General features: G+C 43.5%; 1 protein-coding gene across 8 annotated transcripts in view; it reads right to left on the reverse strand.

Moving 5' to 3' along the window:
• Positions 1-1,110: 1,110 nt before the first annotated feature.
• TRAPPC12 (trafficking protein particle complex subunit 12) overlaps positions 1,111-17,804 on the reverse strand; it is a 52,638-nt gene continuing 35,944 nt past the window's right edge. For 5 of the 8 annotated variants that reach the window (XM_083431606.1, XM_083431610.1, XM_083431609.1 and 2 more), the window contains 4 exons: positions 9,388-9,486; positions 3,561-3,661; positions 2,164-2,251; positions 1,111-1,462 (listed from right to left, as the gene is read on the reverse strand). In XM_083431606.1, the coding sequence (XP_083287732.1) occupies positions 1,220-1,462; positions 2,164-2,251; positions 3,561-3,661; positions 9,388-9,486 (531 nt within the window). In that variant the 3' untranslated portion in view covers positions 1,111-1,219. The remainder of the gene's footprint in view (positions 1,463-2,163; positions 2,252-3,560; positions 3,662-9,387; positions 9,487-17,804) is intronic. The other 3 variants (XM_083431607.1, XM_083431613.1, XM_083431612.1) reach the window with 1 other exon arrangement.

Genomic DNA, 17,804 nt, shown 5'->3' on the forward strand with positions numbered 1-17,804 from the left:
AAACTTCCCTAAACAGGGCTGCCTTTAGATGTCTTTTAAAGGGAAGATAGTTACTTATTTCCATTTCCTTCACATCTGAAGGGAGGGCGTTCCACAGGGCAGGCGCCACTACCGAGAAGGCCCTCTGTCTGGTTCCTTGTAACCTCACTTCTCGCAATGAGGGAACCATCAGAAGGCCCTAGGCGCTGGATCTCAGTGTCAGGGCTGAACGATGGGGGTGGAAGACGCTCTTTCAGGTATAGAATGCATTTGGGGCATACAAACAAGCAAAAGGGAAGCCCTCTTTGTAGACATCCTTATAGGGAATAACACTCAAGCAGAGCTGTGCTGAGTAACCCCTCCCACTTGAACCCACACGCAGAGTGCTAATGCTTAACACTTGTAGAGACTTCCACACAATCTGGAACCCTGAGCAGCCAAGGTCCTAGATCACATGGGAGTCTCCTGCCTTCCTGCAGTTATTTATGTTCTCCATGTGGATGCCAGGGGATCCACTACTGAGGGCAGCCCAGTTTCTCACGTGTATGTGCTTACTGTGAGCAGAACACCCTAACAGTAGAGACGATTTTGGGGAATGGGCAATCTAGGAATCCAAATGCTAGTATCTGGGCACCTTTATTTCCTTTTGCCCAAGTTTACACGTTGGACAGGCACAGACAGAGCAGCGGGGGAATGGGACCAAGCCACCTAATTGCACAGATCTGCTTTGAGATATAATAGGGCATTAGCAGTGGGCGCGATGCATTCGGGAAAAGCTGAAAGGCAGCCTGTCTTCATAACTTCGCATTTTACTGCAGCGTTCTTGCTTCCACCGCCCACCGCCCTCCAATTATACACATGCAATGAGTTTAGCTGGTGTCATTTTATCACTAAGCCCCAAATGTGTTCAGAACAAAAGCCATCAAGACAACTTAGCTCAAGTGCGCTGCTATTTGCAGGGAGAAAACCCATCTGAATAACTGTGATTGTTTGTACATACTATAAGCTTGGCAATAGCTTCAGGGATGAAGTTGGCTGTAGATCAACACAAATTCCCTAGGGTGATAGCCAGGATTTGTTGAAAACAGACCAGCGTATAAACTCGTACAACGTAGTAATTTTACCATATGCTCATAATTAAAAAGCTTTTTATTGCTCTAGCTCGAAGAACATTTACAGATTAGCAGGAGTATGTACAACTTCTGAAACGATCCTTTCCAAAACAGAAAAAAGGGTAGGCTTATCCTAACTTGAGACACTGAGTGTTGAAGCTGTCGCCCTCCTTGAGAGCCACAGCTTCAAGCAGAGCCTGCTTCTTCTGCATGCTGCGAGACGACTCGAGTTCGTACATGGTTGTCAAATTGAAAAGGACGCTCTCGTGCAGGTAGTTCCTAGGGTCCTGCTGAACCATTCCTTCCAGCTGCCGGAGGGAATCCTTCAGTTTGCCCAGATAAAGCAGACAAACTGCGGCGTTGTTGTTAGCCTAGAGAAAAGGTACATTAGATTCATCCATGGAGAAAAAAAACCCAATGCACTTCAATATATTAATTCTAAACACACCGTAATTTGCTCTTTCCTTCCGAGCACGCTAGAGGGTCAGTCCTTAGAATATTGTCTGTTTGCCAAAAGTCTTGCAAAGAAACTCGAAATGGAGGCCAGGAACCAGTATCACTTAAGCCAGTGTTTCCCAAACTTGGGCCTCCAGCTATTTTTGGACAACAATTGCCATCATCCCTGACCCCTGGTCCTGCTAGCTAGGGATCATGGGAGTTGTAGTCCAACAACCCAACTTTGGGAAACACTGACCCAAGCAATACTGCTCTGCGTCATTCATTTGCTTCAATGAGGTTTGCATAAAAAAACCCGACCATCCTAAAGCGCCGAGATACGTTACTGAAAGGTGCTGTTTTTGTAAAATTTACTGATTCCCGGGAGCAATGACTTGCCTATGCCATGTCCATTTGTGCAACGTTAATTACAGTTTGGGGCAGCGGACTCTAGAGTAGGAATGAGGAACTGGTGGTGCTCTAGAGGTTGTTGGACTCAAAACTCCCATCAGCATGGCTCCTGAAGGATGGTGGGAGTTACAATCTAGCAACATCTGGAGGACCATTAATTCCCCATCCCTGCTCTCAAAGGATGCCGTTTTAGAAGACTATGATTTAACTGTAAGACATATCCTACCACAGCATTGGATGGGTCAACCTTCAAAATCTCTGTGAAGAATTTGTGAGCTTCTGCAAAGTTATTCTGACCAAGATGGAGGAATGCTCTGGAATACAAGAGAAAAAGAGAGAGTGTGCGCCTTTAGAAGATGACAGTTACTTAAGAAAACTCAACGTAACGGAGACATTATAAAAGGTGATGGGTCATCCTCTTTTCCTCAAATTTCTGAGTGCTCTTGGCCGCTGATCTTCATCATACGGCCTTGATGCTACAATTTAGGTTTCAGATTAAATGCTTAGCAAACGTATAGCAAAGCAAAGGTAAATTCTAACGATGAAAGGAATTGATGAGCATTTCACATGTCATGTAGAGTGCTGCAACAATCCTAGGTCCTTGTCTAAAATACTGTATGTATATGTGCTGGCTAACAGGTTTCCTGCACTAACTCTTCTTAATTTGAAATATAGTTAAAACATTTTAAGTGTACACCTAAATAATGGATGTGTGAACTGAAGAACTTTTTCCAGCCCAATTCTAAGCATATTTAATCAGCAGTAAGTAGGGATGTCAGAGAATTCCGATGAAAACAGAAAGGGAAGTGGAAACTGCCAAAGATTATCCCATGTTTGGAACAGAAATCAATCCAGCAAATACAATAGGTTTTCAGTTTGGTTGTTGCTTTCAGCCTGATAACTGATATTCCCCACACCCATTTGCACTCTGTGTCTTTGCATTGAAACGAATGGGTTGGAATTCTGCAAAGACAAATTTCTTTATGTAATTAATCACATCAATAATGTAATTTGCAAACAGCGAGACAACTAATGTAGTTTCTAGAGGAAGGCGAATTGCAGCAGAACAGAAACACTGTTGCATAAATCAAATACAGGGTTAAACAGAAAGCAGCACCTTCTTATACCCCTAGTAGTTACACCGAGTGAGGGATAGCTCAGTTAGTAGAGTGTGAGACTCTTAATCTCAGGGCTGTGGGTTCGAGCCCCACGTTGGGCAAAAGATTTCTTCATTGCACGGGGTTGGACTAGATGATCCTTGTGGTTCCTTCCAACTCTATGATTCTATGAATGGGACTTCCTTATAAGCACATATAGGATTGCAGCATTAAGCTATGCTGGAGAGTGATTTGAAGAGAATGGTTTGGAGTGGACAAGAAATACTTTTCAAGTCAGCTCTTGTAACAAAGGAAATAGAACTCCGTCAATCTAAGATAACATGACTACACCATGTTATACAGATCTCAAGGGCTGGTAGATGCCAATCAGTCTTTCTTCTGACAGTTGTAGTTACATAAAAGAGAAATGAAGAGAAAGGGGCATTCTCTTGGGCCCCTTAATGTTCACAGTGCATTCTTTGCAAAATCATGTTTAAGATTAATTTAGCTTTTTTACATTTCCCACCTGTTCATTAAAACCATAATTTGGTTCTTCAGCCCATCCAATTTCTGAGTCACTTTCTCGACGTCTTGAAAATACTTTTCAGCCATTTTTATGTCTCCAATCTGGGTGGCACACACAAAAAAATATTATAAGAAACATTTGCTGCAATTAACAATGCACACAAGGGAGGCATCAAAAAGGTAGGTTTTCATACAAAAATACCTTTCTGCACCGGGCGGGGGAAGATGGAACGTACAAGGAATAAGAACAACAAGAAGGAGTCAAAAATACATGTGGCTAAGATTAGTCATTTTGCCTCAAAATCATAAGGATGCCATTCCATTAAAACATTTCACCCAGAAATTGATTCAAGATATTATTGCAGAATCAGAACTCAGAAATATTTCTTTTTTAAAAAAAGGATTAAATTGATATATGCCTTCCACAACCACAATGAGTAAGGAAAGTTAGGATATGTGCTGAAATCCTGACTTACAGGAGCAGCATGTTTTTCTTTGGTTGTAGTGCAAGCTCTTACTCTTTTGTAATGACACAAATACTTCGCTCTGAATCTAGCATCAATCAGGCAGGCTTTCAGCTTTCCTGCTTCCAGATGCTTAATATCATTACTCATTTAAGGATGTACTGGTTTCTTTCTTAAAAACAAAATAAATAAAAACAAGTGGGTGATATCTAACAAAGCCATACACAAAGCAGCCCTGAACTTCCTGTTACTTAATTCCATTGACTTCAGCAGGTCTCTTCTGAATATGACTAACACTGGATTATAACCTAATCCACCCCCCAGCCCCTCATTTGAAACACTGCTCTGAATAGTGGACAGGAACGTAATTTCAGAAGGGATAGCCAATCAATGATCTGCACGTCCATCTTTTGCTGGAAAGAGGGAGAATTGCTCCTCAGCTCACTAACCTTGAGCAAGGTTGCACACATCTGATTCAAATTACGCACGGCTGTGTATACCCCAAGTTTCCTGCAGCCTGATTTAGGCAGTGGCTTTCATGCAAACCATAGTTTACACAGCACTTGCCATTTATAGCATGTTCCTTTTCTTAGGTTGACCAGTTTCTCAGAAAGGGGAAGAAGTTGGTTTTTTTGCAACTGGAAAGCTCAACGTCGCCTTCAATTGATGAGGAAAAGAAAAATGAGACCACTTTCCAGTACAAGTTTTTGTGTGCAGTGAAGAAAGGAAATGAGATAGAGAGAGAGGTGTTGCCACAGAGCTTTGGGGGGGGGGGATGAAATGCACTGTACAATTCCCACTTTAACTTCAACGCAAGACAGGGTTGAGAGTTGTGAGTTGCAGGATTGCTGCTGGAAGGAATGAGTGATCAGGCCAAGACAGGGCTGTACATCTTGTAACCCTCCCAGCAGCCCCTTGGTCATACAGTGTTAGCCTGCCAGGCTTTCTGCACAGTCCAAACAGGCAGAAAAACCAGGAGGTTTTTTTAAAGCCTCAGGGAGCCTGTCACACAAAACTACTGGGCTGCATTCAGCTTGATGAATAGTAAGCTACCTCTGCTACCCTAGAAGCAGAGAGTTCACCGTCCATCTCCTATAGCTCCCTGTACGTTTCCGAGCACAATTCTAAGTGTTGGTGCTGACCTTTAAAGCCCTAAATGGCCTCGGTCCAGTATATCTGAAGGAGCGTCTCCACCCCCATCATTCTGCCCGGACACTGAGGTCCAGCGCCGAGGGCCTTCTGGCGGTTCCCTCACTGCGAGAAGTCAAGTTACAGGGAACCAGGCAGAGGGCCTTCTCAGTAGTGGCACCCACCCCGTGGAACGCCCTCCCACCAGATGTGAAAGAGAACAACTACCAGACTTTTAGACGACATCTGAAGGCAGCCCTGTTTAGGGAAGCTTTTAATGTTTGATGTATTATGGTATTTTAATATTTTGTTGGAAGCAGCCCAGAGTGGCTGGGAAAGCCCATCCAGAGAGGCGGGGTATAAATAATAAATAATGATAATAGTTGTTGTTGTTGTTGTTGTTGTTGTTGTTGTTGTTACTACTACTACTACTACTACTACTACTACGTCCAACCCCAGGTTCCAAGTATTTTGCAGTTCTGGGAGTGTATGAAGAAGTCATTTTGCAGCAGGGCCTCTGTCCCAATATCAGCATCTACAGGTTTTTGCAAATGCTGATGGAACTTGTTTTCTCTGCAACTTAATTGTAAGAGGACTCAGGTCTGGGGCACTGGCTTCAGCACTTTTTGATGTCGAATGCTATGTACTTAAATATTCCCCAGGTGGGATTTCACTGCTGCATTACATTTTATTTAAATGGTGGTTCTCTCCCATCCTTGCCCACCACCTCAGGGAAATGCTGGGATTTACATTCTCTCTCTCTCTCTCTCTCTCTCTCACACACACACACACACACACACACACCAAATTTCATCAGACATGACAAGGCAAGTATCGTTCTGGAATTTAACAATGCATAAGACAGTGAAACACTGACAAGGGAGAAAAGGCAACGTCTCTGGTGCCGCCCCCCCAAACCATGTCGAGGAACAGCCGCGCTTTCAGCTGCCGCTGTTCCAAGGTTATGTAAGGCAGGCCAATAGGTTTCTCGTGCTTTGTCTTCATTTTTTTTGCGGCACTTGAAGGAAAAAGGCCCCGTTTTGACAGTAAAAACCACTAATTCAAGAATATCCAATAATCTCTCTTCCCTCAAGGCCCCCTGTAACAGCAAACGCCGAGGAAGACAAGATTCCCTTCAGAGCCTGTTAACATTGCTCTTTGAATTGGACAGACAGATTGCTCCTCTGAGACACGCGCCACTCTCCTTGCATTCTCCCCAAGGTTGGGCATGTTGTCTTTGCAGCAAGCCCAGCCTCTGATGAACCTCAGAGCAAGAGAGCGTAGCCAGGAAGTGAACTCTGCTCTCTTGTGCGCTCCACTGAGACCCAGAACAGCCAGCTGCTATGGAAAGGACTTACAAGTCATCAATAAATGTAACATAAACAGGCACAAACTATTTTTTCCTAACACATCCCTACTTTGTGTTTTAATAACCTTATTTGATATACTTCCAATTATTTCAATGCTTCTGCAGCTGCAGACAGCCTTCAAATACCAACCATTTAATGATGGATAGAGAGATAGATAGTTAAGTTCTTATACTTCATTCAAAAACTTAAAGGTAAAGGTAAAGGGACCCCGACCATTAGGTCCAGTCGCGGACGACTCTGGGGTTGTGGCGCTCATCTCGCTTTATTGGCTGAGGGAGCCGGCGTACAGCTTCCGGGCCAGCATGACTAAGCCGCTTCTGGCAAACCAGAGCAGCACACGGAAACGCCGTTTACCTTCCCGCCAGAGTGGTACCTATTTATCTACTTGCACTTTGACATGCTTTCAAACTGCTAGGTTGGCAGGAGCAGGGACCTCACCTGGAGTACTGTGTCCAGTTCTGGGCACCACAGTTCAAGAAGGACACTGACAAACTGGAACGTGTCCAGAGGAGGGCAACCAAAATGGTCAAAGGCCTGGAAACGATGCCTTATGAGGAACGGCTAAGGGAGCTGGGCATGTTTAGCCTGGAGAAGAGGAGGTTAAGGGGTGATATGATAGCCATGTTCAAATATATAAAAGGATGTCACATAGAGGAGGGAGAAAGGTTGTTTTCTGCTGCTCCAGAGAAGCGGACACAGAGCAATGGATCCAAACTACAAGAAAGAAGATTCCACCTAAACATTAGGAAGAACTTCCTGACAGTAAGAGCTGTTCGACAGTGGAATTTGCTGCCAAGGAGTGTGGTGGAGTCTCCTTCTTTGGAGGTCTTTAAGCAGAGGCTTGACAACCATATGTCAGGAGTGCTCTGATGGTGTTTCCTGCTTGGCAGGGGGTTGGACTCGATGGCCCTTGTGGTCTCTTCCAACTCTATGATTCTATGATTCTATGACCGAGCAACGGGAGCGCATCCCGTCGCAGGGATTCGAACCACCGACCTTCTGAACGGCAAGTCCTAGGCTCTGTGGTTTAACCCACAGCGCCACCCGCGTCCCCTTTCGAAAATGGGAGCAGCAAATCACAATCTTCGGCCTAAGGAGTTTGGTCTGAAGCAGAGTTTGTGGTTTGTTTCACTTCAAACAAAGCCATGATGTGAAAGCAAAGTTTGTTTGGTGTGAAACAAACCATGATCCCCGGTTGGGATGTAAGGCCAATAACATTAGGGATCATGGTTTGTTGCTCCCATTCATGGAGGAGTGAAGGATTTATTGCGAGGTATGGATTGGGTCATAGCGTGGTATGGTGACTGGCTATTGGAAAGTAGGCCTTCCCAGTGATGGTGTCTGGCTGTGGAATGCTCTCCCCAGAGAGAGGCAAACCTGGCTTCTTACTAGGCTGTCATTTTGGTGCCAAAAGGCCTTATTTTCTCTGGCTTTTTGGTCTGCTTTAGCTGCCCCATGAACACTGTTACAGTTGTACCTTAGAAGCCAAACGCCTTACTAGTCCAACGTTTTGGCTCCCAGCTGCAAACTCAGAATTGAGTGTTCCAGTTTGCAAACATTCTTTGGAAGCTGAATGTCCCATGCAGCTTCCGATTGCGTGCAGAAAGCTCCCGCAGCCAATCAGAAGCTGTGCCTTGGTTGTAAAAACATTTTCGGAAGCTGAACGGACAACCAAGCTACGACTGTATTGGGGAGGTTCTTTATAAATATTCTTGATGAATATTTAAATCTTGCCATTTAAGTGATAAAAAGAAACCCTGAAACAACAGAAAAGGAGGGAAACAATATCCGAAGAAGAGGAATAGACTGCCTTGTCATGTATGAGTTTTATAAAGAGCTCAAACTTCAAAGTAGGATGCCCAGAACTCTTAAGCACGTGCTTCGATTCAGAGCCGCTCTGTCAATGACTGATGGGCTGTGGCTTGACAAAAGTGCAGAAGAGCAAGCTAACCAACCATGGGCAATGGAATGGGGCATCTAGGTATTCCCTCCCGCCATTGTGGTGTGGCAAATCTCTCCTCTTGGAAGACAGGAGGGGCATGGAGAGTAAAGAGCTAAAGAACAATAAGTGCCGATTGGTGCAGAAGACAAGCACTCATGTTTTTTAAAGGGCTACAGCAGGACAATGGCAGAAAATTCAGGTGGCTCATGCTGGGAATCTGCCCCCTGTGAAATTGTGTGTTCTCTCTTTTGCACACGCTCCCACTCCCACCCACGTTCGTCTTGAGGGCCACTAGCCTGAATACGAAACTGCAAGTTGCAGAATCGGAAGATTCACCCGTTTCCATGTACAGAGGGAGAAATGTGGATTATGTGTGTCACCCCATTGCAAACTGAGTAGATGTACATTTAATTTATAGCAGAGGGGGAAAAATGTGTCAAGTGAGAAACGTCTCTTCAAAGCACAGCTTACCAAATATCAAGTATCATTTTAATGAGACACAAGCTTTGTTGTTTAGACTATTACATGCTCCTTTCAGCAGAGTTTGGCAGTGCTGGTGGTGCCTGGTAACCTACAAACAGCATTATTATGCTCTGGATGGAATAATAATTGAAATGCTCAAGAAAGGCAAGGGAGAAAAGGAGAAAGTGTCAGGTGGATAAAAACGAGAACGCTCTTCCCAAACTTCCTTACATGCCTTATCAAGTTTTGTATTCTCAGTTGCCATTTAATTAGCCATCTCTGTTCAGACCTTTGGGTGTTAACTCAACCTTCTGAACTGTTGCGTTTCCCATTGTACCATTTGGTTAATAACCAACACATCAAACTATATACAAGCAGGGGACTTTTACCGCACACAAATATTTGTTCTATTGTGGTCAAGAAGGGCTGTCACTTGGGCTTTATTCAGAATCAAGTATATACCTGCAGGAAAATCCTCCCAATTCCACTCAACAGCTGAGGCTCTTGCTCCGGGTAATATTTGATGACTGTGTGATATGTCTCCACAGCAAGCACGTAGTCCTAGGGGGTAGAAAGCACACACACAGAGATGCAAGGTCAGCAGTTGCTCTTTGCTCTATGCACACAGCAAATGCACGATAAACAGATGGAAGCAACGTAGTTTAAAGATAGAAAAAAATAGGATGGTTGAAAGCACAAGGAAAGGGTTGCCCCTGTCTATGACTAAATGCTGCTCTACTGGGTTTAGCAGGGTAAGGGAAGACACTTGGATTGTACAAGAAGATGCACGGCCAGGTTGAAGACCTCTTTCTCTTGCACCCATTATGTGAGCAATGGGACAGCTGTGAATACAAAGGAGACTTGAAATCAAACCAAAATATCTCTGCCCCTCAAAGCAGAACCAAATATATCTGCCCACTAAGCAGCAGCTTTGTACTTGCCAAAATCATGCACAATGGGCGTACGTGTACACACACACACACACACGAGTCTCCTTCACCATCTTTCTGTTTGGCAAGTGAAGCCTTCTGCACAGCCAAGTCAGATAGACTGCCAATGTTCTAAAAATTCCTCTTGCTGGGAAAACAGCCACTGCTCTTATGATGAGGGAAGAGCCACAATGGCTAGATGAAGGGGATTTTAAAAGGAGCTCAGGGCAAACGGATAGGGATTTAGCAAACAAGTAGGGATTCCTCCCACATTAACACTTAATGTTTTTGAAGAGATGATTGTCAAAGAATGCTTTCAGAACGTTTGTTTGCTTCCTGGGTGTGGCTTCTTGATTGATAGGTCTTGGTCTTGATTCAAATATGGATTTATTTTTTTTAATGTACAAATAATGAAAAAAAAAAGTCAGCACAGAAACGACAATGCAGTGAAGCATTACACCACACCGGGAAGGGGCAATATTTATTAATATTCCTAAATCAACACATTGCTTAGGCTCAGACCATGTTACATTAAAACACAACAAACCAATAGATACACGTAGCGTAAATTTAAATGCTTAACCCTGACCAAATATGAGAGATGCTACAAAGGTTCTGGGCATTTAACACAATGGCTCAACCAGTTCTATGCAATGCTTTGACCACTAAATAACCTGTGAACCCATTCAAAGGACTCCATACACTATCCTGTGTACAATCTAATAAAAAATATTAAATAATTTTATTATTAATACCCTGCCCATCTGGCTAGGTTATCCCAGCTTCTCTGGGCGGTTTCCGACACACATATAAAAACATAATAAAACATCAAACATGAAAAACTTCCCTTCAGATGTCTTCCAAAGGTTGTATAGCTATTTATTCATCTCCTTGGCATCTGATGGAAAGGCGTCCTACAGGGTAGGTGCCACTACTGAGAAGGCTCTCTGCCTGGTTCCCTATAGCTTCACTTCTACAGAACTGGAGGCAGCATACCCCTAACAGCTGCTGAGATCATGAATGGGGGAAGTGGTGCTGCACTTTGGTCCTTCTTGTGGGCTTCTCAGAGAAGTATCTGGTTGGCCACTGAGGGAACAGGGTGCCGGACTAAATGGGTCTTTGGTTCAATCCAGCAGGGCTTGTCTAATGATTTCCATTTTCTTCTCCTGGAGCTCCTTCTGAAGGTCTGAGCTCAGGAGTAGGCTTGTGGCTAGCTGTGGTCATAAAGTCGGGAAAGGGTCTTCAAAGCCATTCTGCACTTCCAAGCGCTCCTCATTCAACGGTTTTGAATTCAGAAGTCTATTCTGGCTGCTCCCTCCCCAAGGAGCCAATATATAATTGGGTGGTATATTTAATGAAAAACAATGAAAATAAAAATCAATCTTGCCAACTCTCTTTTTCTTCACCGCCCCACAATCAAGATGCTTCCATGCTTTATCGTAGTCACACTAGACTGAGATGTGAAGCCAAAAAAACTACTGCATTTTGAAGCAGACCTGCCAAATGTTTCTGAGAAGGGGATATACCCTATCAAATAGAAGAGCAAGTTTAATGAACATTAAAATTGGACTCCATTTGAATACTATATTCAGCTGCAGGGCAGAAAGCTGGAAGTCCTTATATTCTTCTTTATCTTTCTTCCCCTAATCTTTCTTCTCTCTCGTCTCTCAATTTCTCTTTCTTTAGGTTTTCCCTTTTCTTGTCCTTTCTTCTTTCTGCCTACGTTCTTTTTTACACTAAGTAGCTGTTTTATATCAGTGCATTATTTAAAAAATACTTTGTAATGGGTATGTATTTTTGTATATCTCTGCATAAGTATCAATAAACAAATTCTAAAAACAACTGACTAAGAGTGGCCAAAACAACTCTAAACTTCAACGCTGATGTCAAGGACAAAATTTAAGCAGCACTTTAGAATCCAGTTACATGGGCTTCATCCCACCGAAATTGCTGGTCTTAAGAAAATAAGTTGGGGTGCAGAATGGCAGCCCTTGCCTGTGTACTGATTTAGTCATCAATGGAACAGTTCCAGGAATTCAAGAAGGAATACAGTGGATATGACAGCCTCCAGAAGCATTTTTTTCTGTTATTTGTGTGGCAACAGCAAGAGACAGGCTGTAGCCAAGTGGTATTACTGCGGCATAATTTAAGAAAGATTTATGATGTATGTCTCCTTTAAATTAGAAGACAGAGGCTCTAAATCAAGCAAGAGTCCTTAGGCATCAGTCTCGGGCCTGACTAGGGCAAGCAACTCTCCTTTCTCTGCTGTTTTGGTTTCTTGAGATCCAAATGCCAAAAAGGAGAGAGAAAACGAACAAGTTTCTGTCTTAAGAGTCTATTAATAGCCAGCAATATGAAAGGGAAAATAAATTTAAGCAAAAACTGAAAAGCAAACCTTTACAAGAACAGTTCAAACGTCTATGTTTTTAAATGCAGGGCAGTATTTCCAAAGTGTTTCACAATTTAAACCAGGCAAAACACACACGCACAAGTGAACTAATGTTCTCTTCACGTTTACCTTTCTAGTAGAACTGGAAGTAAAATTGAAAGCATACGTTTTTCACTTATTTCCCACTATGAAGCAATGATCATCAGCGATATATGTAACAATTATTACATCCACTCGTGACATGCACATTCCTTCTACATGTAGAACAGACTGAATCTTGACTCAAACATGCTCTCTGATGTGGTACAGTCCTTAAATATTGGACCACTTATATGAAAAGTGGTTGTCAGCATCTGCCTCTCTAGGGAAAACCAATATATTAGGGCTTCTAGCCAAACACAAGATGAAGATACATGTGGTTGTCCCACATCCTTTCATGAGACAGTACATATTTGTAATGAGACTATACCATGTGCCTTTCCTAAACATCTGAATCAGCTGTGTGTGGTCTGGACTCCTCAAGATGCTAAATGGAGGGCAAGGGAGAATGTTTCCTTCGGAAGGCATGAGCCACTAAGAACTTGCTCATTTTTGCTAAAGAAAATGCCTTTGGAAATCGCAGACCCAGAGTAAGGTAAAGGGGACCCCTGACCATCAGGTCTAGTCGTGGACAACTCTGGGATTGTGGCGCTCATCTCGCTTTATTGGCCGAGGGAGCCGGCGTACAGCTTCCGGGTCATGTGGCCAGCATGACTAAGCCACTTCTGGCGAACCAGAGCAGCACACGGAAACGCCGTTTACCTTCCCGCCAGAGTGGTACCTATTTATCTACTTGCACTTTGATGTGCTTTCGAACTGCTAGGTTGGCAGGAGCAGGGACCGAGCAACAGGAGCTCACCCCGTTGCAGGGATTTGAACCGCCGACCTTCTGATCGGCAAGTCCTAGGCTCTGTGGTTTAACCCACAGCGCCACCCTTCTAGACCCAGAGTAATTGCTCCCAAATAAGCAAACTGCCTTGGCTCCGGATCTTTCCCCTTCTTCTCCAGTTCTGACTTTCTTTAGGCGATTCAGTTGGGAGCTGCAATCCTGGGAGTGGAGCAAAGGGTTCAATCTTTCTCCCTGAACCATTTCCCCAACTTAAATCACTCCATGAAACAATCTGCCCCAGAGGGGGAAACGTACAGGTGAAAATTAATGTTCATTTGTTTTCCCCTTCATGTTACTATTTATTTATCTCAGTGCTATCAGTAAACGCAAACCTCCATACCGGTTTCATAGTTAGATGATTCTTTTGTATCTATATAGTGGGAGGAAAAGGCAAGGGTAGAATGCTCAAGAGAAAAGAAGGGGGGAAATGAAGGAGGATGGAAATATGCAGTAGTGTGGGGAGAACTCACCTTCTAGCACTCAAACACAAAGTCTTTGTTCATGAAAAAAGAAAACAGCCAGAGTTATTTTCCAGTTAGGTTGTACTGCTGTCAGGATTACGGTGCAGAATGCAGCCTCTCAAGCATTATGGGCAAATACTGGCTATTTGTGAAATTTATGATAAGCAGCCCTTTGTCAATTTATTTGTTGAATTTTATTTATTTATCAGATTTCTCACCTGCCCTTCAACTTAAGGTCCCAGGGCAGGCTACAGCCAGATAATATGCAGTTACATATAGACAGAGCTGTTACAATTATAAAACAGGAGACTTCTTCCAAATGGAACAGAAGAGTAAAACTCTTCATACAAAACCCTTTGATCTGCAAGTTGGAGGGTTGATTGCAAAAATGAGGCATAATTGACTCCAAATCCCTTTCTCCATTCATTGGGGCTCCAGACTATAGTCTGTGGCCTCCTCTTCATATTGGTATTTAAATGGCATGCCCTCATTCCAGTGTTAAGAGCTCACTCCTAACCAGTTTACGTTTTTTTTTAAAAAAGGTGCAATACTGCTATTAATCCAGTTAATAGCAAATGCTGTTTTAATTAGACTGGTTACTTATACCTTCTCACCAATCTCCACAGCACCATATTTTCCCTGTGTTCTTCATTAGAAAGAAACTATTTCCAAAATTAGTTAGAACACAAGCACTAGAAAACAGCACTTTTTTGGGGGGGGGGGAGGGAGAGACAGAGGGATGTCACTAGATGGTAGTATATTGTACTTTACACCGATGACAGAAGAAACAACAACCCCCCCAAAATCCTAATGTTTATTTATTACACGTGAAATCAAAGCTGACAACTAAATGATTTATTTGAAAGCATGAAAAGTAAAATAAAAATAAAAATGCGCCCAATTCTTGTAAACAAACACTCTTAATTATCTGTACTCATGTGATTTTAATTTTTACCTGTGTGATTTTGTGATTAATTTTCATTATGAAAATTAAGGCGAATGCTTTTATAGCAACCCCAAATTACACATTACGTTAACTGGATTTCTTCATTAACTACATTTTTTGAAAGGGGGAAATATGTAAGGGGAGGGCAAGCTTATTTCTCCCCCTCCCTTATTCTAAAAGGCACATGGTTCAACACTGTATAAATCCGCGGCGTTTGCAGAAGTGCAAATGCGCATGGATGGGGATACATGACTTATGAACGTGGCGCCACGCTGCGTGTCGGATGTGAATTGGGAGCGCGGTGATTCCACGAATGGCAGATAACGCTGTTGATTCAGCAGGGTCGGGATACTTGTTCACAGCAGGGCAGGCAGGGCGCAGCTCTGCGATCCCAAAATGAGACAAACAAGATATGTTCCCATGTTCCCACTGTGGCTCACGCTCCCCACCATAGGGATGGGTCTGTGGAGAAGGCACGCCATGTTCTAGAGAGCGCCTTTCTCAAGGAATTTTGGTGCACCTGAAGGGAGACTTCCTCTCAGTCCATTGCATCCAGAGATGGCTTGCTGCAAGTTGTGGGAAGCTTTGGGGGCGGGGAGGCGAGGGAAAACCAAAATTAAACGTCCTACCAAGCAAGAAAGCCCTGCAGTTTCCCTGGATTGTGGCCGCAGCCTTGAAATCCAATTTCCTTCCTTGAAATTAGGATGTGAACATTGCTCTCGGCGGAAGAATCTTCCATGGAAATGAATGCCTGAGCTGGGAAGTGCAGACAGCAATATTCGACGGGCAAGTTGCGAGAAATTTTTTAACAAGGGCTTAACGCTTGAACACAACGCTGCCAAGGCAGAGATCGGAATTCTCAAAATGGTCTTGGAAGGCTGTGTTTAGAGATGGCTGTTTATGCAAACCATGATTGCATTTGGATCTAAGACTGAGTTGCGGTGCTTCAAAAGAATTATAAAGAAGGGGGGAAAGTAAAACAAACAGATGGCCAGCCGCTACTAAAGGGAGATGATACAAGATAGATTTAATACAAAGAAGAGGAGCAAGGGTTGAATGTAGAAACAAAGACGTCTATACAACCTGTGTATTTTAAAAAGGGATATTTTAAAAGGGATCTTACTTTTGCACTTTATTATCATTAAAATGCTAAAGTGATACTTTCCTTGTTTTTTAAAAGATTTCTTGCTGCTATGATCTTCAGGCTATTATAGCATACTGTTGCTATTTCCTACCTAGAACGAAGCATCTTTTCCTCTTATCACTATTAATCACCTACATGGTACCACTGTTCTGCCAAGTATGCTAAAAAAAAGTTTTTCCCCTCACCAGGTCTTTTATTATTTGACTCCCATTTGACAGATATATTGGATTTGAACCTGTCTCCAACAGTCAGAGTTCACAGTATTCTTTGCCTCTACAAAAACCAGCTTCCCATAGAGTTTCTTGAAGACTACTATCACTCCTTCAATAAACAAAAGCTTGTCCATTTCAAATAAAACTCTGACATTGCCAGCATTCAATAGGAAGGAAATCATAAACTCAAGCTGGCGTGGGGTTGTTGGTTTGAAATGCAGCTGTGTGTGAGAAGGTACGTGGCAATCTCTTTGTGGGGAAAGGCCTCTCATGCTGTTCCAGTAATTTCAATAATGGCATGGTAAACCCTGATTGATTGATTGATTGATTGGTTGATTGAATGCAGAATGCATGCATTTTGCACTAGCTAAGAACCAGTGGGGACGCGGCTGACACTTGTGGGTTAAACCACAGAGCCTAGGACTTGCCGATCAGAAGGTCGGCGGTTTGAATTCCTGAGATGGGGTAAACTCCCGTTGCTCAGACCCTGCTCCTGCCAACCTAGCAGTTCGAAAGCACGTCAAAGTGCAAGTAGATAAATAGGTACCGCTCCGGTGGGAAGGTAAACGACGTTTCCATGCGCTGCTCTGGTTCGCCAGAAGCGGCTTAGTCATGCTGGCCACATGACCCGGAAGCTGTACGCCAGCTCCCTCAGCCAATAAAGCGAAATGAGCGCTGCAACCCCAGAGTCGGTCACGACTGGACCTAATGGTCAGGGGTCCCTTTACCTTTACCTTTAAGAACCACATATAGTGCTGCTTCACACAAATGCTTTGTTGTACAGTGTTATCAGCAAGTTGGTTTCGGTCATGTTATTTGTGTATACTGCTTCTCTGCATGTGCCGCAAATAAAATGGTTCATAGCAATGTCCAAGGAGTCTCCAAGCAATGCAAGTAGCTTGTTGAATGGGGCTACTTTCAAGTGATGCAAAGGGTTTGTTTCACGTTGCCAGCTCCATATGATTACGTTTCATGTTGCAGCCCTGCTGACATTCGTGCATATGGATTGCATTTAAGCATTGTCTGTTAAATGCGCATGCCAGGTTCCAGAAGCGATGCAATTTATCACGACAATTAACGAAATACAGGAGCCTAGCCTTTTCTATAATTAAAAATTTCTCACTCTGACTCGCAAAATTCTCCTTCCGCCATTCTGAGATTTCCAAAATCTGCTCAAGCTGCGTGAGCTGGCACGTTAGCCATTGTAAGACAGGCCAGCTAATTTATCAGGACTGGTTCAAATGCTGCAAAACTGTCCGTACAGGGATCATAGATCCAGTAGAGAGGAAGAAGCTGACCTCAACTGACAACAGAGCATGGCACGTGGATGGCTGCTGGGGAAGCAAAGCTTTCCTTCATCTTTCCACGCAGAAATGTTCTGGGTGTTGAGAGCTAGCTTTTAAGAGTTGCATTAAATCAAGACGCTGGCCTTCTTTGGACACGTGGACTGATTTCAGCCTTTTAAAAAAAGGAAACCAGGAGAACAGGGCCTGGGAAATTAAATTTACTCAACCACGTAGAGATTTCAGTTTCGGAAGGATCTGAATTAGCTCAAAGGTATTAATTATTACCTGCCAACCTAGCAGTTCGAAAGCACGTCAAAGTGCAAGTAGATAAATAGGTACCGCTCCAGTGGGAAGGTAAACGGTGTTTCCGTGTGCTGCTCTGGTTCGCCAGAAGCGGCTTAGTCATGCTGGTCATATGACCCGGAAGCTGTACGCCGGCTCCCTCGGCCAATAAAGGGAGATGAGCTCCGCAACCCCAGAGTTGGTCACGACTGGACGTAATGGTCAGGGGTCCCTTTACCTTTACCTTATTTATTAATAGTCGTCGTAACAAAAGGATCTGAAAACTCTTGAGTTAGTAAGCC

The sequence above is a fragment of the Podarcis tiliguerta genome (assembly GCF_965153285.1).
Source record: "Podarcis tiliguerta genome assembly, chromosome: 3".
NCBI classification, from domain to species: Eukaryota; Metazoa; Chordata; class Lepidosauria; order Squamata; family Lacertidae; genus Podarcis; species Podarcis tiliguerta.